This window comes from Plasmodium sp. gorilla clade G2, assembly GCF_900097015.1.
Source record: "Plasmodium sp. gorilla clade G2 genome assembly, chromosome: 2".
NCBI classification, from domain to species: domain Eukaryota; phylum Apicomplexa; class Aconoidasida; order Haemosporida; family Plasmodiidae; genus Plasmodium; species Plasmodium adleri (nom. inval.).
The window spans coordinates 657,501-680,242 of NC_041694.1; the positions used below are offsets into that span (position 1 = coordinate 657,501).

General features: G+C 17.5%; 7 protein-coding genes across 7 annotated transcripts in view; 3 read left to right on the forward strand and 4 right to left on the reverse strand.

The window, feature by feature from the left end:
• PADL01_0216900 (conserved Plasmodium membrane protein, unknown function) overlaps window positions 1-70 on the forward strand; it is a gene marked incomplete at both ends in the record, with an annotated part of 1,445 nt that extends 1,375 nt beyond the window's left edge. Inside the window, one exon of the mRNA XM_028682714.1 lies at window positions 1-70. This exon is cut by the window's left edge and continues 49 nt beyond it. Within this exon, the coding sequence (XP_028536409.1) occupies window positions 1-70 (70 nt within the window).
• An 807-nt stretch (window positions 71-877) lies between these two features.
• PADL01_0217000 (conserved Plasmodium protein, unknown function) lies at window positions 878-3,127 on the reverse strand (the record flags this gene model as incomplete). Its single annotated transcript, XM_028682725.1, has 1 exon — window positions 878-3,127. One exon carries the CDS (start codon window positions 3,125-3,127, stop codon window positions 878-880), a length of 2,250 nt encoding a protein of 749 aa, XP_028536410.1.
• A 1,531-nt stretch (window positions 3,128-4,658) lies between these two features.
• Window positions 4,659-6,325, reverse strand: PADL01_0217100 (apicoplast RNA methyltransferase precursor, putative; the record flags this gene model as incomplete). Its single annotated transcript, XM_028682736.1, has 4 exons — window positions 4,659-4,918; window positions 5,022-5,073; window positions 5,311-5,748; window positions 6,002-6,325. The coding sequence occupies 4 exons, from the start codon at window positions 6,323-6,325 to the stop codon at window positions 4,659-4,661; spliced, it is 1,074 nt and encodes a 357-aa protein (XP_028536411.1).
• A 765-nt stretch (window positions 6,326-7,090) lies between these two features.
• On the reverse strand, window positions 7,091-8,716 carry PADL01_0217200 (DEAD/DEAH box ATP-dependent RNA helicase, putative; the record flags this gene model as incomplete). Its single annotated transcript, XM_028682747.1, has 1 exon — window positions 7,091-8,716. The coding sequence occupies one exon, from the start codon at window positions 8,714-8,716 to the stop codon at window positions 7,091-7,093; it is 1,626 nt and encodes a 541-aa protein (XP_028536412.1).
• A 1,029-nt stretch (window positions 8,717-9,745) lies between these two features.
• On the forward strand, window positions 9,746-10,219 carry PADL01_0217300 (small nuclear ribonucleoprotein Sm D2,putative; the record flags this gene model as incomplete). The annotated part of the gene is made up of 2 exons (XM_028682758.1): window positions 9,746-9,880; window positions 10,049-10,219. 2 exons carry the CDS (start codon window positions 9,746-9,748, stop codon window positions 10,217-10,219), a joined length of 306 nt encoding a protein of 101 aa, XP_028536413.1.
• A 1,842-nt stretch (window positions 10,220-12,061) lies between these two features.
• On the forward strand, window positions 12,062-19,225 carry PADL01_0217400 (conserved Plasmodium protein, unknown function; the record flags this gene model as incomplete). The annotated part of the gene is made up of 1 exon (XM_028682769.1): window positions 12,062-19,225. The coding sequence occupies one exon, from the start codon at window positions 12,062-12,064 to the stop codon at window positions 19,223-19,225; it is 7,164 nt and encodes a 2,387-aa protein (XP_028536414.1).
• Window positions 19,226-20,073: 848 nt separating this feature from the next.
• Window positions 20,074-21,600, reverse strand: PADL01_0217500 (pre-mRNA-processing protein 45, putative; the record flags this gene model as incomplete). The annotated part of the gene is made up of 2 exons (XM_028682781.1): window positions 20,074-21,505; window positions 21,584-21,600. 2 exons carry the CDS (start codon window positions 21,598-21,600, stop codon window positions 20,074-20,076), a joined length of 1,449 nt encoding a protein of 482 aa, XP_028536415.1.
• Between the last annotated feature and the right edge of the window lie 1,142 nt (window positions 21,601-22,742).

Sequence of the window (22,742 nt, forward strand, 5' to 3'; positions counted from 1 at the left end):
CGTATTTTTTTTATATTTTTCATTTCATGCCAAACAAAATTTTTATTTAAACCCATACTATTGTTTGTAGAGACTTAAAAAAAAAATTAAAAAAAAATTATTAATTTTGTTATAACCTTGTAAAATTATGAATATATAAGGTTTTTGTTTTATATTAAAAAGAAAAAATAAAATAAATAATAAATAAAAAAAATGAATTAACAATAATAGTCTAAATTTAATATCTTGATTTTATTAAACTTTAAGAATAATTCTACAGTAGTTAAAATTTTTGAATTACATACTGTAGATACATATATATTTTTAATATATATTTAAAATGAATGTATCATATATATATATATATATATATATATATATATATATATATTTATTTATTAGTATCTTCCTAAATTAATATTTAGACACGAACAATTATATATGGTAGATATATAAATATATACCTTCTTTTATGTAGAAATGTAGTTCTTTTAACAGTTAAAAAAAATAAATAATTATTTTATTTAATTGTATTTATTTATTTATTATTATTTTTTTTTTTTAATTAATTTGTCTGTTCATACACAAAAAAAATAAAAAATAAAATTATATATATATATATGTATATTATAAATGAACATTATTAAAATAAAAATTATAGATTTTATAAATTAAGATATATAATATTTCGTAGTGTGTATTGAAATATATATATCATGATATCTTAAAAAATATATGAAATGTATATTCTATATAAAATAAACAAAAAATATCAATTGGATTGTATACTTATAAATATATATATATATATATATATATATATATATATATATTTATATAACATTTTTGATTTTATTCAATATAATGATAGGTGTTTATAATTTTAATATTATTTTATTTATAAGGAGGGGAAGTCAATATCATAACGCTTATGATTTTGTTGCAAATTATCACCCCTATCATATCTTTTTTCATATAGAGATATATCTCTACAATAATCTAGGTCGTTCATAATGTTTTCTTCATAAGGGTGTTCATATGAATAGTTAATTAAATTATAATTAAAATGATGTGTTTGTAAATTATTATTTAGCATAACATTATTTGTCATTATATTATTTTGTATCATATTGTTTTGTATATGATTAAGTTGATATTTATTGAAATCCATATTTTTTTGGTTATTATATAAAGGAGCTATATTTGAATCATCCTTTTGAATATTTATATTTTGAAAGTACATTGCATTATTCATATTATTCATACTATTGATATTATTCATATTATTGATATTATTCATATTATTGATATTATTGAGATTATTATTTTTTTTTTTTTTATTGTTGTTTTTCTTTTTTTTTTCCTTTGTCATTACTTCATTTGAATGATTTGCATGAGTTGAGGATACTTTATTTTCATCAAGAATAACATTTTTTGTTATATGTGAACTGTTTTTAGTATCTAAATTATTATTTGTATTAATATTAATTTGTTTTTTTAATTGAATATTATTCTTATTATTTTTACTGTTTGACTGCTTCGAAACTTGAGACATTTTATTGTGTTTTGTTTGTAAATTTTGTTCTGTATTTTTGACATTATTAATATGATTGAAATTTTCGTTGGTATTTATAATACAATTATTATGATCATTTTGATTAATATCATTATATAAACAATTATTACTATTATTATTATTATTATTAAAATGTATGTTTTTTTTTTCTTTATTTTTTTTTTTCATTTTATTTGCAGGTTCATTAAAAAATTTTGGATCCTCATTTATATTAAAAATATTATTATGTTGTTGATTAATTGGTGATTTCATGTGTATATTAAAATTTATATTGTTGTTCATTTTTAATTGTGCATAAGACATATTATTATTAATAATAAGATTACCGTTTGTATCATATATATTTTTATTTGTATCATTTATGTTATGATTGATAATATTTTTTGAGTTGTTAAAATTATTTGCGCCTTTATTAAAATTATTTTTTGTTTTATTATAGCTGTCTATCTGAGTATTACATAATGAAAGATTATTATTAATAATATTATTATTATTATTATTGTTAATATTATTATTATTGTTAATATTATTATTATTTATATCATAATGACATATTTGACTTGTCTTTATATTGTTCATTTTATTTTGTGTAGTGTACATATAATTTGTATAAGATATATGATTAAAATAATATGGGTTATTTATTTTTTCAATATTAGATGCTTGATTATTTATATTAGACATAGGAATATTATTTTGTCTATATATATTATTATATGGATTATTATGATATATATGATAAAGGTTATTAATATATGCATATTGATTATCTCCATTATTTATATTATTATTTAAATATGTATGGTTTAAATTAGTTTGTTCAATTTTCTGAACATTTTTTGGTTTTTTATTGAAATTTGAAAAAATCCTAGCCCTGATTTTATTATATTCCTCTTCTCTTTGTTCTAATGTTTTTTCACAACAGAAATTATTATTATTATTATTATTATTGTTGTGGTTGTAATTATTATTATTGTTGTTATTCTTTAAATTATTTTTGTTATTTAGAGTGGTTATTTTTGCATTGTTATAATTTTCATCTTTAATATCATTTCTTTTCAGTAGGGTAATTTTTTTTTTTATCTGATAATTATTACTACAACTACTATTAATATTATTAATATTGTTAGTATTATTATTATTATTATTATTTATGTCGTTACTGTTGTTTTCATTTCCTTCTTCTTTATAACTGGAGTCCAAAATATTTTTTTTATCATTTTTTATATTCATAATATTGTCACTCTGTATGACCTCTGATTTGTCCATCCCCTGTCCACAATTTTTATCATTAGTAGTATTTATATTTATATGTGTATTATTTATATTTACATTTTTATTTTTATTTGTATTTTTTTTTTTTTTTTTTTTTTTGTTTTTCTCTTGATTTTTATTTATATTGTCATTACTTATATGTGCCGATGCATTAGTACTCTCTCTTTCAACAGCAGAAGTTTTTTCTTTTTCTTTTTCTTTTTCTTTTATTTTATTGGAATCGTCACATTTATTTATAATAACATTTTCTTTGTTCTTTTCTTTTGATAAAATATTTGGTTCACTTTCTAAGGTCATTATGTATTTTAAATGCTTTTATGATAAAATTTTTTATGCTTTTTCATATATTATTATTAAACCACTTCTATATATATATATATGTATGTGATACAAATAGTTGATATGAAGTTAAGAAAATCAAATAAATTTAAAAAAAAAAAAAAAAAAAATTTAATTATTTGTCATTATTACACTCATGAAATATATATACAAAATTATATACCTGAACAACACAATGTGTCATGTTATTATACTTATATATATATATATATATATATATATATATATATATATATTTATTTATTTATTTATATATTTTTTTCTTTTTTTTTCACGTTTTAAATCATATATTTCTTTTCATTCTAAGTTTGCTTATATAATATCTCTTTTATAAAAATAAGGTCGGAAAAAAAAATATAATAAAATCATAAAGATACAACAAATGAAAATGTTTTATTATATGTAAATATATGCAAATAAATATGTGTATATAAAATATATATGTTCAAATGTTTGTATTTAAATAAAATATATATATATATATGTATGTATGTATTTATAATATAATTATATATTTTTTATTCAAATAGATGTGTACTTATGTGTATCATATTATATACACATATGCATATATTATCACATTATAAAAATATAAAATTCTCTTTATATATATAATGTGAATGGATAAGGAAAATACTATTTATTTATTATTATTTATTTATTATTTTTTTTTTTTTTTACGTAATTATATATATAATTTATATATGTTATATTTCTTATTATTATTCTTTTTAAATTTCAAAAAAAAAAGAGGGGGATAACACAAGAAAATCGTTGAATTTATATTTTTATAAAATTAAAAGGAAAAAAAATATATATATATATATATATGTTAATATATAAGGCAAAGAAAAAAAAAAAAAAAAAAAAAAAAAAAGAAGGAAAAATTTTAAATTATTGTATAATTATTATAAAACTGTTAAATGAATTTTTAATAATATCATTTGTATTTTTAAAAATGAAAAATATGAAATATATAAAAAAATATATATATTTATTTTAAGTTCATAGTTTATTAAACTGTAAAATATATATATATATTTTATATGAAATATAAATACATGTATATTATATTATAATGATGGTGATCCTTTTTTTTATTTTTTATTTTTTATTTTTTATTTTTTATATTTTATTTATATGGAGGTGCATATATATAAATATACATATATGATTATACATATGTGCCTATTATTTTATTTATTTTTTATTTAATAAAAAAAAAAAAGGAACATGTACATTATAAAATATATGTACATGAAAAATATTGTTGCTAAATAATTTATATTTATAAATATTTTTAAATAACTTGTTCAAATTAATATATATATATATATAATGTGAAAATGAAAAAAATAGAATATATATTTATTATATTATTCATGTTAACAAATAGATTTTTTAAAAAAGTACGAATAAAAAAAATATTTGAATTAAAAATAAATTAAAATATATATAATATATATAAAATTTTTATGTATGTTAGATATTATTTCATCATATATGAATAGAAATGATATAACATAATAGAACATACATTGTTAACATTAAGACTGTCTATATGAAATTGATTATATTGATTATAACATAAATTATTTATATATACACAATAATCTGAATTTTTTAAGATATCATCTTTTAATCCTTTACTTTCATTTCCTAATATTATCAATATTTTTTCGTTTTCTTTTATTTTAATATTGTTTAGGTCTATGTATTTATGAGATGAATTATTGTTTGTATGGCAGCCTAATAAAATGAATACATGAAAAGATAAATAAAAATTATAAATACATGAAAGTATTTTTATATTACACACATAAATATATATATATATATATATATTTGTTACTTGTTGAATAAATTGTAAATCCATTTGTCTTCATATGATTCATAAAATTTGCCTGAAAAAAAAAAAAAAATAATTTGTATGTTATGAGGAGGCGAACAAATCGTTGTTAAAATATATAGATACACATAATACATCTTAAATATATATATATATATATATATATATATATATATATATATATGTGTATGTGTGTGCTTATTTATACATGTTTATATATATATATATTATATTATATATCTTCATTAGTTACATTATCTATTTTAATTTTTTTTTTTTTTTTTTTTTTTACCATATTGTTTATATGATAAAAATTCAGAAATTCCGATGAACCAACACTGGAATGTAATATGGGTGTATCGATTTTGACGTTGTTTTTTTTTTCATTCATCTTTTTTTTTTTTTTTAGAAATATGGTATGTCCTCCAAAAAAGAAAATGGATCTACATACATTTCCAATATTCATATTATCATAAACATCGTGTAAACAAATAAAAATATTATTTTTGTTTGGCAAGTGTTTTATGTTTTTAATAAAATCTTTATAATTATTCATGTATCTATAATTTGTTTTCATAATAATATCATTATGGGGAAATCCTCCTACTAATTCGTTCATTTGATATTTTTCCATATATTTTATTGATACATTTCTTTTTTTAAGTTCTTCAAATATGTATTCGTAATTTTGTTTATGGATTTTTCTATTGAGTTTAATGTTCTTATTAACCTAAAATGAGGATAAACCAAACAAAAAAAAATATATTATGATAAGATATAAATATATATATATATATATATATATATATATATATATATGATAATCCATCTAAATATTACATAGTTTTTATATTTCAAAACATTTATATTTTAAAAATGAGATTGCATTAATATATAAAATGTTTTCCTTTCATTTTATTCCACTCCATTTATGTCATTTATTTTTATATATATATATTTTTTTTTTTTCTTTTAATACTTACTATGACCTCCTCTATTGTCCTCTCATTTTTTTTAAGCACAGAATAAACAGAATTCAAACCATAAATATAATCTGTTACATTATCATTTTGTTTATCAAGAAAATTATTTCTTTTTTTGTTTATTAAAGAATTGTTTCTATTATAATGTGCATATAAATACGAATTCCTTTTCTCATTGTATTTGTGTGTATATGGATAAACAAAACAGATATTATTTTTTATTTTATATTCATTGTTATATATATTAAGAGTTCTATATCTATTTATGATCAAAGAAAAGAATAAGATGATTATGATATATTTAATTAAACATTTTTTGTTCATGGGTTTTTTTTTTTTTTTTCTTCCAAAAAAGAAATAATAATGTATAAATTTTATATGAGTTTTAGGAAAATCCAAAAAAAAAAAAAAAAAATAAAATAAAATAAAAAATACATATATATAATATATATATATATATAATATATTTATATATATAATATATTTATATATATAATATATTTATATATATATATTTATATTTATGTACCCTTTAAAAACGAATCAAACCCAAAATTTACAATTTTACTTATATAAAAAAAAAAAAAAAAAAAATGTAGGAAATATAAAAATAAATAAATACTATTACTAATACATAAATATATATACATATGTATTTTATTTTTTTGTATTTACATTTTTTCTTTATAATTATTGTTAATATTTTACAATATTATTGAAGCAACATTTTATATATACAAATAAACACATATTAAAAATAAAATTTTTTTTTTTTTTTTTTAAAAAATCCCATTCAATTGTTATAAAACATTTATATGTTTTTTTATTTGTTTAATTATAATTATTAAAAAAAATGAAAACAAAAAAATAAAAAAAAATAAAATATATATAATATATATAATATATATAATATATATTCATAATATTATTATTTAAAAAAAAAAATATATTCTCAACATATTAAATTATATGACACCCTCCCCCAATGGTTATATTATTTAAAAATGACAAAGGAGAAGGAATATATATATATATATATATATATATATATATATATATATATAAATTTTTATTTTTTTAATTTATTTATTATTTTTTTTTTTTGAATTTATTTTTTTTGTATAATTCCTGATTTTCCTTCATTTCAATTTCTGACAACCTTAGAGCTTCAATAGTTTGTTCATGATATAGAAGAACATCATTTTCATCAAGGTCAGTAAATTTATCAATTTTTTTATTTAACTGTTTCTCTATTGCTAAGAAATTTTCAACATCATATTGTGTAACAAATGTTATAGATTTACCTGTTCTTCCAGCTCTTGCCGTTCTTCCTACTCTATGAATATATTCTTTACACGAGCAGATATCAAAATTGATAACAATTTTAATATCTTGTATATCTAGACCTCTAGCTCCTACTTGTGTGGATATTAAAATATTATATTTATTAACTTTAAAAGAATTAAGGCTACTTAATCTTTGATTTTGAGTTAATTTTCCATGTAGACATATAGATTTGAGTCCTAGATTTCTACAAAAGAAATTTAGTTTTTGAGCAGTTGCACATGTATTTGTGAATATAATAATATTTCTTGTTTGGAAATGAAAACATAAACTACAAAGATATGTATATTTATATTTAAGAGGAAGAAAGATATATGTTTCTATTAATGTGGAGACAGTACTATATTTATTTGAAACTTCTATTTTCACTGGATTTTTAAGACAAGCCTTTTTTAATTTAGATACATTTTTTGTCATAGTTGCAGAAAATAAAAATGTAATACGATTTGTTGGTAATATAAGTAATAATTTATTTATTGATGATTCAAAATCTTGTGATAATAATTTATCAGCTTCATCAAAAACTAAATATTTTAAATTCTTTAAGTTAAATCCTTTAGTATTATTTAAATGATCTAATATTCTTCCAGGAGTACTAACAATAACATTAGGTTTTTTAGCTAGATTTAATGACTGTGTAACAATATCTACACCACCATATATAGTGCAAATATTTATTAATATATTCATACCTAATGCTTGAAAATTTTGAGAAATCTGTATACATAATTCTCTTGTTGGAGATATAACTAATGCATAAAAACTTTGTTTATTAGATTTTAAATCTTGTAATATGGGTATAATAAAACATGCAGTTTTTCCACTTCCTGTTTCACTTAATCCTATAATATCTTTTTTAAGAAATGCATGAGGTAATATTTCTCTTTGTATTTCTGTTGGCTTTTTCCATCCTAATTCTTTTATACTTTCTAATATTTCTTCGCATATATTTAGATCTTCAAATGTAATATTTTTTTTTTTCTCACTTACAATAAGATGATTAACTTCACTTTTTTTTACGTTATCATTATGGTGTTCACTTATATTATCATGACTACGATTAATATAATTTTCATCATTATTATTGATACTATTATCACTCTCATTTGTATCATCACTATTGTTATTTATACTATAATCACTATCATTTGTATTATTTGAATTATCTTTATTTTGTTTTAATTTTTTATTTTTATTTTTATTTTTATTTATTTTTTTTTTTAATTTTAACTGTTCCTTCTTCTTAACCTTATGTTCATACTCCTCATCCATTTTTTTAATTTCCTCATTATTAAAAACTCTATAATTCTTATTTAATTTTTTATCAAAATTTTCGAGGATGTTTGTCGTGTTATAATTTTTGTATTTCATCACCAATGATATTTAATATATAAAAATATATTATATATATGTTTATATATATGTTACATATATATATTATTTCGTTTTAGTCTTAATAAATAGTTATAAAATAAAATATATTATATCTATTATTAATAGTATTGTTGTATATATTTTAAAACATTTCAGATTAAGTAAAAAATATAATCCATTTTACAACGTTATTATTATATTTATTGTTTTATTCTTTTTTATTAATTTTATATTTATTTTTATATTTATTTTATTTTATTTTATTTTTGAAGTGCGTTATATAATATAAAAAATATATTTTTCTATACATTTGTAGAATTTAAATAAATGATTTTTATTTTTATATTTTGCCTTTTAAATTTTCTTATGATGATAATAAAATATGTACTTATATATTTCTTGCGCCATTAAAATATTGATATATTATATATATATATATTAATATGTATGTAGTATATTACTATTATTATATATATGTAATAATACATACGAAAATAATAAAATATGAAATAATATTATATACTTATAACATGTATAATTATTTATAATATATACATTAATATTTTTCTTTTCTTTTTCTTTTTATTTTTTTTTTTATTGTATTTTTTTTTTTTTTTTTTGCTTATAAAAAAATAATGAAATATAAATGTTTTAGTAACTCCAAATATATATGGAGAACATTTAATTATATTGAACAAAAGTATTAGAGTGTTTTTTTTTTTTTTTGTATTTAAATAAAGTGACATAAATAAGGATTATATAATATAATAAAGGATGAACTATATATAAAGATAAAAAATATATATTTATATATATGTATAGCAGCATTTTTTTTATGATTTAATATAATTATAAAATATTATATACAAGGTTTTATTATAATAGCATATTATATAATTAGCTACATATATATATATATATATACATATTTATATAAATCTTATAATTTTTTTTTTTTTTTTTTTTTTTTTTCTTTTTATTTCGAGTTGAATTTTATTTGTATATATATTTTTGTTTTATAAAAAAATGAAAAGTGAAGTTACTATAGAAGAAAATCGAGATAATCCTGAGGATGGACCCTTAGGATTATTATCAGAATGTGTTAAAGACAATGCTCAGGTTCTTATTAATTGTCGTAATAATAGAAAAATATTAGGAAGGGTAAGACTAAAAAGATTATTTGAAAATTAAAAAATATATATATATGTATATATATATATATATATATATATATATATATATATATATATATTTATATTTATATATTTTTTTAAATATTTGTTTAATTTTAATTTTAATTTAAATTTTGTGTTATTTATCCTTTTATAGGTTAAAGCTTTCGATAGACATTGCAATTTATTATTAACAGAGGTACGTGAAATATGGGTTGAAGTTGTAAAAGATAAAAAAAAAAAAAAAAAAATTAATAAGGATAGATATATCAGTATATTATTTTTAAGAGGAGATTCAGTTATTTTAATTTTAAGAAATCCTAAATAATTTTCGACAATGAACAAGTTACCACACATATATATATATATATATATAATATATATGTTATATTTTTACATTTTATCATAATATAATTAATTAATTTTTTTTTTTTTTTTTTATAAAAAATATATTTAAAGATTACTCATATATGTACACATAATACAAATGTGATACCTGAATATGACTTATTAATATAATAATATGTTTATTTTATTTTTATAATTTTTTTTTAATGTTAATATATACAACCAAAAATAATGTCAATTTTAATTATATAACAAATATATTATATATATATATATGTTTTTTTTATTTTATATATATATATATATATATATATAATTTTTTTTTTTTCTATTTGTTGTATATATGTATGTATACTATTATTTTTTTTTTTTTTAAAACTGGTAAACATATTTTTACAATTCTTCCATAAGAAAAAAAAAATAAAATGAAATAAAAGTGTATTGTGTATTTATATATATACAATATATATTTCTTAATTCCTTTGTGATGATTTTTTATAAAACACGAAAAGTATTGAACAGTTCTATTAATATTACATATATATATATATAATATATAATACTTTTTTAAAATGAATAATTATATAGAAATTTTTTGAAATTTTTTTATATATGTATATATAAAATATATATAAACTTAACTATCATATATATATATATATATATATATATATATATAATATAAAAAAGAGTATATTACATTAATATAAATAAATATTTAAATAGGATGTATATTTTTACAATCACATAAATATAATAATATATATATTATAGTTACAAGATATTTTTTTTAATAAATAATCGATAAGTATAGAATAGAAGAAAAAAAGTAATTAGCAAAAAAACTTCTTGAAAAGTAGAAAAATAAACAATTATAAAATATATATATATATTTATTTTATTTTTTTTTATTTTTTTTTTTGAGTTATTATTTTGTAATAATAGTCCTTCATTATAAACACACAGAGAAGAAGCGGATCCCTTTTACATTTAAGGAGGGGGGAGGGGAAAAAAAAAAAAATAAAAGGAAAAATAAAATAAAATAAAATAATATATTATATTATAATAATGAAAAACTATAATATAGGAAAAGAAAAAAACGTTATTATCATCATATGTTGTATATATATGTATATATTGTATGTATATATTATATATCATATATTATATATATAATTAATTCTTTTTGAAAATTAAATAAATGAGGGGAATATATATATATATATATATATATATATATATATATATTTATAATTACAGTTGAATATTATAATTTTTTTTTTTTTTTTTTTTTTTTTCCATAAAATTAATCAATAATTTATATTAATAGTCATTTTATTATACCGTTGTGGAAAATAAAAAAAAATATATATATATATTATATATATTTATATATTATGTATAAATAATTTTTTTTTTTTTTTTTTTTTATAGATTAATAAGTAAAATAATACATATATATAATATATATATATATATGTATGTATTAATAATATAAGATGCATATTATTATATATAATAACACGCAAGGATAATTAAGTATATGCGTGTTAAAAGTGTTAGAAATATATGATAATAAATCATACTTTTTTTTTATATTAGCTTTTTATATTTTTGACCGTTCTCACAAAGGTTTAAGAATATATATATATATATATATATATATATATATTATATACACACACATATAAATATATATATAATATATAGATGTGGATTTATTTGTATATATGTTATATATATATATATATCAAATAATAGTTAATTAAAAAAAAAAAAAAAAAAAGAAATATATATATATATATTTTTAAATCTCAATTAAATGGGTAATGCGAACAGAAAAGATATAAGTCATAAAGAGTATGATGAAAATTTTATAAATATCGAGTGTGCTGAAGAAAATAAAAATATAAAAAATAAAAAATTCATAAATATTAATATTAATAATAATAATAATAATAATAATAATGAGAGTAGTGTAAAGAATGACAATATTGTTAATAATAATAATTTTATAAATCCTGATAAAAAACAAAAGAATGTAATATTAAATGATGATAATGATGATATAAAAAATAAAGAATTAGTAGATGAAAGTTTTGTGAATATATTTTTTTATGAAAATTATTTTAAAAACCTTTTTAATTTAAATGACGTAAGTAATAATAAAGTTTTAAATATTATTGAAGGAAAAGATGGAGATGAAAAAAATGTAGATAATAATTTAAAAAATAAAAATATTGTAAGAGATAATATAAATAAAATAAAGAATACAAGAAATGTAAATGAAATATTAATATATAATAATAAATATATGATTAATTTTTTAAATGATACTACAAAATGTAAAATAGATATTGCTAATTTTATTTCTTTCTATTTTTTCTTTCTACATATGAAAGATATCTTAAATAAAAATAATGATAATGAATTAAATGATAACAAAAAAGCATACCATAAAGATATCTCTAATATCAAATATATATATAAAAAAATTAAGACATCCAAAAAATACATTTCATCTAATGATATGGATACTTGTATAAGGAATTATTTATATCATATTGATAAGAAAAATTATCCTATTATTAAAAAAAAAAAATGTCCTTTCTTAAACAATCCAAATGTTTTATATAATAAAAGAGGTTATATGACCTCATGTCCTTTAGGGGTAATCTCAAAAATAAAGAATAAAACAAAAATTTCTGCTAACATTAAATCGAAGAAGGAAAGAAATGATAGGTATATGTTTAATAATATGATAAATAAAGAGAATAATATGAATGTTAAACGAGACCTTATAAATAATAATAATAATAATAATAATAATAACTTAATTAATGTCGATGCGTGTTGGTCGCCTGCGCATGATAATAGCTTTTTGAATATGGATGAAGAAGAATTTAAAATGTTAAAAAAATATTTGAAAGATATCAAATGTGAGGGAAAAAAAAAAGGTAAGAAAGGATATAATAACTCCAGCAACTTTATATCACACGGTGTTAGATTAGGTGCTACAAGATCTAGAATTAGAGGGAAATGTCTATTAAAAAATAAGAAGATGCATATGTATGATAATAATTATGGTCATGTAAAAGACATTGAACAGGAGAGAATGAAACAAATACAAACAGATGATAATCAAGAATTTAAAAATAAAAACAGTACGCATAAGGATGATTATAAAGAAAGTGGAATCACTGAAGATTTTAGTAATAAGAGAAAACATAATAGTGATAATAAGAAAAAGGAAGCTAATATGTGTAGTAATGAAAATGTTGATAATAATATTGGTCTTACAAAAAAAAAATATATATATAAAAATAAAAAAAAAAATAACAATGATATTGATAATTTTGAATCTGGTAGTGGTTCATATGATAATTCTTCATTTGACAGTAATGTGATTAATGATAAGATAAAAGACAAAGAAAAAAAAAAAAGTAAAGAAATTAAATGCATGGTAGATAAGAATAATAATGCAGAAAATGATGCTAACAAAAAATATGACACATCGTATTCTTATTATATAAAGAATACATTGTCTAAGGTATTTTATAAAAATTATGTAAGGAGAAAAGGAAAAGTAAAACAACATAAAAATAAATATAACAACAACAACAACAATAGCAACAATAATAATAATAATAATAATATTAATAATAATAATGATGATGTAGATAGTGAGAATATATTGTTAGATGAGAAGAAAGAAAAAGCGGATCCTATGAATTTAGGTATTTCCTTTTCACCTGCAGGTTTATTAATACCTTATCATCTAGGTGTCAGCAGTTTATTAATAGAAAAAAATATATTAAATATGCATACTAGTATTGCTGGTTCTTCAGCTGGAAGTATTTGTGCATGCTGTTTGAGTGTAGGATTAAGTGTAAATAAATGTTATTTTTTAATAGAAAATATTATTAGTAATGTATATAAACATGGATGTTATCAGAAACTTGAGAATATATTAAATATAGAATTAAATAAATATTTATATGAAGATAGTTATGTTTATTTAAACAATCGTATAGGAAATGTGTTTGTAGGTATAACACAAATTTTACCTTATTATAAAAAATTAAATATAAATAATTTTTATGATGATAATGATTTAATAAGTGCTATTATAGCATCATGTAATATACCTATGTATTTATCTAGTAATATATTTGTAAATTTTAGAAATAAAAAATGTATTGATGGTTTTTTTAGTACCAAGAAAAAAGATTTTGGATGTCCAAATACTAGAACAGAACGTATTATTAAGGTATCTCCATTTGATTCTGATTATGTAGGTATAGGTAATAAAAATAATAGTGTCATCAGTCCTCACCTAATAAAATATAATCATATACTTTTTCTTTTTATTTGTGTAAAGAATATATTTCATAAGTATATAAACAATTTATGGATAGAGAAGGATTATCTATTTTTAATTGAAAATTTGAAGGATATATTGGAAAGGAAAATATTTGATTATTACACGTTTGTTAAGAGATACTTTACTTTTTTAAGAAAAAATGAAACCATAGATGAGAAATATGAGGAGGAAGAAGAGGATGAAAAATATGACGACGATGATTGTGACGATGGTGGTAATAATCGTGGTCACGATGATGATAACTATGATGGTAACTATGATGATAACCATGATAGTGATAATGATGATGACGATGATAGTGATAGTGATGATGATGATAAAATCACAACTAATAAGGAGAAGAAAAAAGAGAAAAAAAAAAAAAAAATTAATAAAATTTTTAACAATATAAATAGTTCTGTTGGTGTAACCGAAAAAGATTTTATAAGCACATCAATTGTTGCTAGCTTTGCAAATATGAAAAGACAAATGAATGAAAAAATAGAAAAACGAAAAAATGAAAAGAAAGAAAAGAAAGAGAAGAAAGAGAAAGAACAAAGACAGAATATGAATAAATGTTCAAAAAATCGAAGTAAGAATAGATATATACATAATAATAGTAATATACCTTTATTAAATTCAATGAGAATTAAATTTAAAAATTTAAATTATATGAATATGAATTCTTTTGAAATTGAATTATATTTAAAAATAAATAATGATATATTTTTACAGTTTAATAAACATAATTATAATGTACAGAATTTTTATAATTTCTCTATAACTTTAATAAATATTATGAATAAATATTATTCAGAAAATTTTTATGCACATAATTTAGAAAAAATAGTATATAAATTTTTATTAAATAATACAAATTTTGAAGATATAGAAAAACAATATTCTTCAAAAGAAGGTATGAATGAAATGGATGTCCTAGTTAATACATATGATTTGAAATATGATAAAATAATAGAGTTTTTAAAATATAATGCATATTTAAAAATTGATAGATATATATATTTTCACCCGAAACTTAAAACAGATATTATATTATTTTTCTTTAAAGAAATATTTTTAAATGATAATATTTTAAAAATTGATAGGAAATTTTTAAAAAGAAATATAACGATAATGATAGAAGTATTAAAAGAAATATTTTTTAAAGAATATGTGAAAAGATGTATAACAAAGGTAATATTTTTTCCTATAAATATGAAACACCAGGATAATGGAATAAATAAAAATTGTTATAATAACAAATATGTAAATAATAATAATATGTTTAATACACATGATAATCATTATTATAATAATCAAAATAATGATAATCCTTATTATTATCATGATTATAATGATTCACATAATAATAAATATTTTAAGAATAAGAATAAAAATAAATTAATGTATGAAAAGGAAAGGAAATCATCTTTTTTATTCATATCAAATAATGTTCAAGATGTAAAACCTATAAAACATTATTTAAAATATAGTAGTATATATAAAAATTTTATTTATATTATAAGTGAAATAAAAAATTTTAATAATAAGATAACCAAAATTAATAGATATAATTATTATAATTTTATGAATTTAAATATTGACGATTTGAATGATGCTTATTTGTTTTTATATGTTTATTTATATTCAAATGTATATTATAAGAGTTTTTTCTCATTGATGAATATGCAATATAGGGATTACCTTCTCAGGGCTAGGAAATTATCTCGACAAGAAAATATGATATCGACAAAAGATGGCTCTACTGAAAAAAATAATAACATTAACAATAATAATAATATTAATATTTCTAGTAAAGACAATAAAGGAAATATTACAACTAATGATAATAGTTGTACAAAAGAAAAAGAAAAAAATAGAAACATTTTTAAAAAATGGAATTCAAAGGATTTGAAAAATAACTCGAACAATAATGTCGCAACGAATAAGCTAGCTAAAACGTTTTCAGGAATTTGGCTAGATAAAAAAAAAAAAAAAAATGACAAAACGAATGAGACAAATGAGATAAATGAGACAAAAGAGATAAATAAAACATGTGAGACAAATAAAACAAGTGAGACAAATAAAACAAGTGCGACAAATAAAACAAATGTAACAAATAAAAAAAATGTAACAAATAAAAATGATCAAGGTAATATAGAGAAAAATATAACACAAAATAAATGTGCAATATATAATGAAAAAAGAGAACTCAATATGGATAGTAGTATAAAAAAAGAAATAACAGAAAAGGAAGATAATAATATAAATATAGATTGTGTTCAAAATGATAAGAATATTAATAATAATTTGAAGTATATAGAAAATAATAGAACACATGAAATAAAGAAAGAATTATATAGAAACGATATGTATAATAGTGGGATCATTAATTTTGATATTAACAATGAATATTTTTTTCGTAATTTAAATAATATGAATGATAACCAATTTTTTAAATATACATTGTTGGATAATAATGATAATGTGATTGATCATATAAATAATAAGGATAATATAGATTATAATAAATATTTCTACAAGTTCGAGAACCTGATTATTTTTAATTATGATTTTAGTTTGATTACAAAAATTGATGAATTTTATCAATCAAATAGATATAAAATATTTGATATAAATAAGAAAAAGAAAAAGGAAATATTTTATCATTTATATTATATATATATATGTTATAGGGATATTTTATTTTTATTGAAGTTTGTTTTTACATTAAATTTTTGTGAGAACACAAAATATAAATTTTTAAAAAAAAGAAAATGTCCATACAAAAGGAAATATAAAGATATGAGGGATTCTCATTTTAATTTGCAAAAGGAACAAGGAGGAGGATATATAAATGTGGGAGGACATATGAAAGGAGGAGAAAAAATAAATGTGGAGCAACATATAAATGTAGGAGGAGATAAAAAAAAGAACCTTCAAAATATACAATATAATAAAAATAATGATGTTGAAAAGATAAGAGAAAATATGAATGAACATATTAAAAATGGATATGCTAATACATATGGGAATATTTACGGATATACGCACAATAATAATGATAACATTTTATATAATAGGAGTGAATTAGAGAAGGGTCGACAAATTAATATGTTAAACAATCCAACATTTTCTTCAAATATTGATGAGACATTCATGGATAGTGCTTCTGATGTTAATGATTATGATATAGATAATAAAAGAGGGCAACAGCATTTTTATGACATGTGTGAGCATATAAAGAAACCACAAAATAATGGAGTTCATAATATTTATCATAATAATAATAATCTTTATGGTGATGATAGTATGAATTATCTTACTTCAAATACAGGAAAAGGGACACCTAGAAGATTATTAGAAGAATCAAATAATGATGAATATAATTCTGTTACTTTATCTCAATCAGAATATTTAAGAAAGAAAGGATTAAAATATCTAGAAGGTAATGATAGTGATTTTGTTGAGGAATTAAAAACAAATATTGAAGATGAGTTATATGATAAATATAAAACTTATTTTGTTAAGAATGTATATTCTATGAGGAAATTATTTAAAATAGCTTTAGAAGGTGCTGAAGAAAAAGTTATAAAAAAAATTTATGATTTAGGAAGGAGTGATGCACATTTATGGTTATTTGTAGAATATTTAAATGTTGGAATATATTTATATAAAAGAATATATACAATATATATTAAATTACTTACAGTTTTTGAATCTTTAATATATTTAACAAATATAAATAAAAAAAAAAAAAAAATGGATATATCAACTCTTCTTTCATCAATTGAATATTCTGTAATATATATTAATGGTAATCCTTTTGATTTATTTAAACTTTGTAATTTGCTTGTTTTATGCTATACATATTATAATATACCTTATATGAAAACCCAAACGTGTGTACTCAATAATAACGATGATAATAAATTAGACAATGTGCATGATAAAAATGTGGTTAATAAGGAGACATTAGATGAAGATAATACTTCGAATAAATTAAATAAGAATGATAAGACATATGAGAAATTAAGAAAAAAGGATGAGCACAAAAAAAAAAAAAAAAAAAAAAAAAATAGCACTTCAAGTATTGATATGGATATTAATAATTATAAAAAGGGTAGTATACATGTAAGACAAAATGGTGATTATAATAATAAGAAAGACGACAATATAAATAGTGATCATAACATAAAAAGAAAGAATCGTATTAAAAAAATAAATAAAGAAAGAAATAATAAAGAAAAATTAAAAAGAAGTATAAGTTTACCATTAAATTTAAAAAGAACTGTTGTAAAAATTGTTAATTTAAAAAATAAAATAAATTTAAATAAAAATATCATAGATGCTATTAATAATGATATATTAAAAGGAACACCATATGAACACATATATACACATTCTAATTTTTGGATATATTCTTCATCAGATGAAAGTGATACATATAATTGTTCAAATGATTATTATTTAAATAATGTAGATCATGGTAGTAAAGAATTTGATAATATTTTTGATCAAATGTCAGATGAATTAGATAATTTTTCACGCATTTCGAATTTTTTTAAAACTTTCAAAAATCTAGATAACAGTTTGAGTTTATCTGGGTATTTTGGTTTTTAGAGAGAAAAAAAAAAAAAAAAATAAAAAAAAAATAAAAAAAAAATAAAAAAATAAAAATAAAAAAAAAAAAATAAAAAAAAAATAATAAAAATTAATTTTTTTTATATATATTTTATAATTTGCTGTGCCATATAAAAAAATAATTTGTGTTTTGCTTATAATATTTATGTATACATATATGTATTTATTTGGTGTATGAATAATTTGTTTTATATAATGTTATTTTTGAATTTATCAAATATTTATATTTATTTTATAATTTATTATTTTTATTATTTTATTATTTTTTTTTTTTTTTTTTGGTACCCTTATAATTAAATTGTTTAATAATATATATATATATATATATATATATTTAATTTTTCAATCCTTTTAATTATGTTCCAAAAAAAAAAAAAAAAAATGTGTATTCATTTTACTTATATATGTGAATATATTTATAGATATGATTTTTATTTTATGATTATATTTTAATATGCTCATTTTGTAAAACTTATTCGTTTTATTGTTTTGATTATGTTATATATTTTATATTATTTATTTGTAATATATTATTAATTTATTTATATTATATCATTTTATTTTTTTTTTTTGTTTTGCTCGGTAATTTTCCTATTTTACACAACGAAAAATTATTTTAGGCAAATTATGTTAATTTTAAAATGTTTTAAACAGATATAAAAAAAAAAAAAAAAAAAATAATTAAACATTTTAAATATGTATATATAATAATGAACATATAAATATTTTATATATAACAAAAAAATTAAAAAATAATATAACGCAAATAAATAAAAGCATACATATATATATATATATATATTTATATTTATATTTATATTTATATTTTATTTTTGTTTTGCTTGGGATAATAAACTGTCGAGACCGAATGGGTCAGATATGTCCTTCATAAATTTGACAGGTTCCATAGATTCTCTTGTTTCAATTTTTTGAACATTTTTTCTTAACCTTTCACTTGAGAATTTATATATATTAGCATTATTATTATTATTGAAAAGGGCTGTATCATAAATTTGATAAGTATCATCATCTTGTGTTGTTGTAAGATTATTTTGTTCATTAATATTAAATAAGCTAATATCATGTATATTATTATTTTTACTAACATTAACTTTATTAAGAGCTATTTGTTCTTCAACATATCTATTTTCATAATTTTTCATTTTTTTAAGATTTTTTTCTATTTTATATTCTCTTTCGATTTCTCTCTTTCTATCATTAATGAGTGAGCTATTAGCAAGACCTTTTTCTTTTCTTGCTTGTATAGCAAGATTTTTGAGTACGTTTTCTTTTTCTTCTTTTTCTTTTAATTTCTTCTGTTTCATAACACTATTACGTATTTGTATTTCTTCTCTAGCTTTTTTTTCAGCAACGTATAAGTATTCACTTAGGTGAGCAAAATTTTCATTGACTAGTACATGATTTAATTTTTTATTATCACTTTGAATTCTTTTATCTAATGGAATATTATATCCTTTATTATTTTTCCAATTAGAAACACAAGGTGGTATTTTCCAATCACTTTCTTCTTCTTTATTTAATTTCCTTGTAGGTGATCTAAGGATAGGATAATCTGGTGAGTTTTTTATATTTGGTAATTTTTTATGTTTAAATTTAGATACATCTAATGGATCTGTTTCTTTTTCAACAACTTTAATAATTCTTTCTTCTAGATTATTATTTAATTTATTTTGTGGTATATATCTATAATATTTTTCTTCTTTTTTATTAACAATACTTTTATTTAATTTTTCATTTAAAATATTTTCAATATTTCTTTTTGTATTTTCAATAATTTCATTTTCTTCATCATTATCAGGTTTATAAATAGGTTCGTTATATTTTTCTTCTCTATCTTTTGTATCTGATATAATTTTTTTTTTTCTTAATTTATTTATTCTTTCATTAGGTTCAATTTTATCTATCTCATTATTATATATATGTATTTGTTCATTAATCAAATTATCATATTTTACATTATTATTTTCATCAAGATATTTTAAAACAACATTATTTTTATTATCACTTTTTAATCCTATATTATTAGGATATTGATTCATATGGATTTCAGGATATGCTCCACCTCCTTGGAAATCTTCATTACATGTAATTCGTAAATGTCTTCTTTTTAAGTACTCATAACATTGGTTCTTTTTTTTTATTTCTTCTTTTTTTTTTAAAGAGTTACTACTATTTTCTTTAAAATCATGCAACTCGTTTTCATCATCATATGCCTTCTTTTTAGGTTTAGGAATATTCCTATAAAATTTTAAAAAAAATTACAAAAAATATATATATATATTATATATATATATATAATATTCATTTTATTTATACCTTAAAAAATCAGTCATTTGCCTTTTAAAATATATATAATTTTTTTATGACAATTATTTATATATCCTTCTTTATTTATTTTATTTTATTTTTTTTTTTTTTTTCTTCCACTTTTTCGTCAAATTAATGTTCTGTCATTATGAAGTATGGTAATTAAATATATCACAAGTTAAAATATAAATAAATATATAATATATATATATATATATAATATAAAAACAATAAATTGAAGAAAAGGAAGAAATTTTTTAAATTAACATTTTCATATTTTATATTTTGTTTTATATACTTCTAAAAATGTAATGTTTTCTATACATAAAAAAATATATTTTTTTATATGCGTAAAAAAAAAAAAAAAAAAAAAAAAAAATTATTATATATATGTAATATATATATATATATATATATATATAATTAAATAAAATTTACCCCTACGGATATATTCTTAACATGTTATATATATATATAAAAAAATATATATAATATATATAATAAGTATATAATATATATAACAAAATATATATTATTTATATATTTTTTTTAAAAAGGAAACAAATGAATCTTTAAATTACTCAAATTGATATTTTTTTAAATTTTATATTCTACATATTACATGTTTAGGTTTTTATTTAAATTTACAATATTTATATGAATAAATTAATAAATATATATAATATATCCTAATATAGACACTTTTTTTTTTTTTTTTTTCTTTTGTGATGGATTGAAAATATGATATTTTTATAAAAAATGTTGCCAACTTTTAAACACAAACATATATATATTTTATTTTAACTTGATAAGTTTTATAGTTTTCCTTTTTAAATATTTGATCATTTTTTAAATAAAACGCAAATATTTAAAAAAATATAATATATATAATATTATATATATAAGAACATATATTTTATTATATACATATTTAAGGAATTTACTAAAAAAAAAAAAATAAAATAAAAAAAAATAAACGAGAATAAGAAAAAAATATATATCACAATTCGTTTAAATATTTACCATTTATATAAATTATTTTTTGCAAATATAAAATTTGCCTTTTATTATAAGTAATAAAATTCATGTTAATTTGGTTCCTTCTCTTTATTTATTTATTTTATTTTATTTTTTCTTTTTTCTTTTTTCTTTTTATCTTTTATATTAT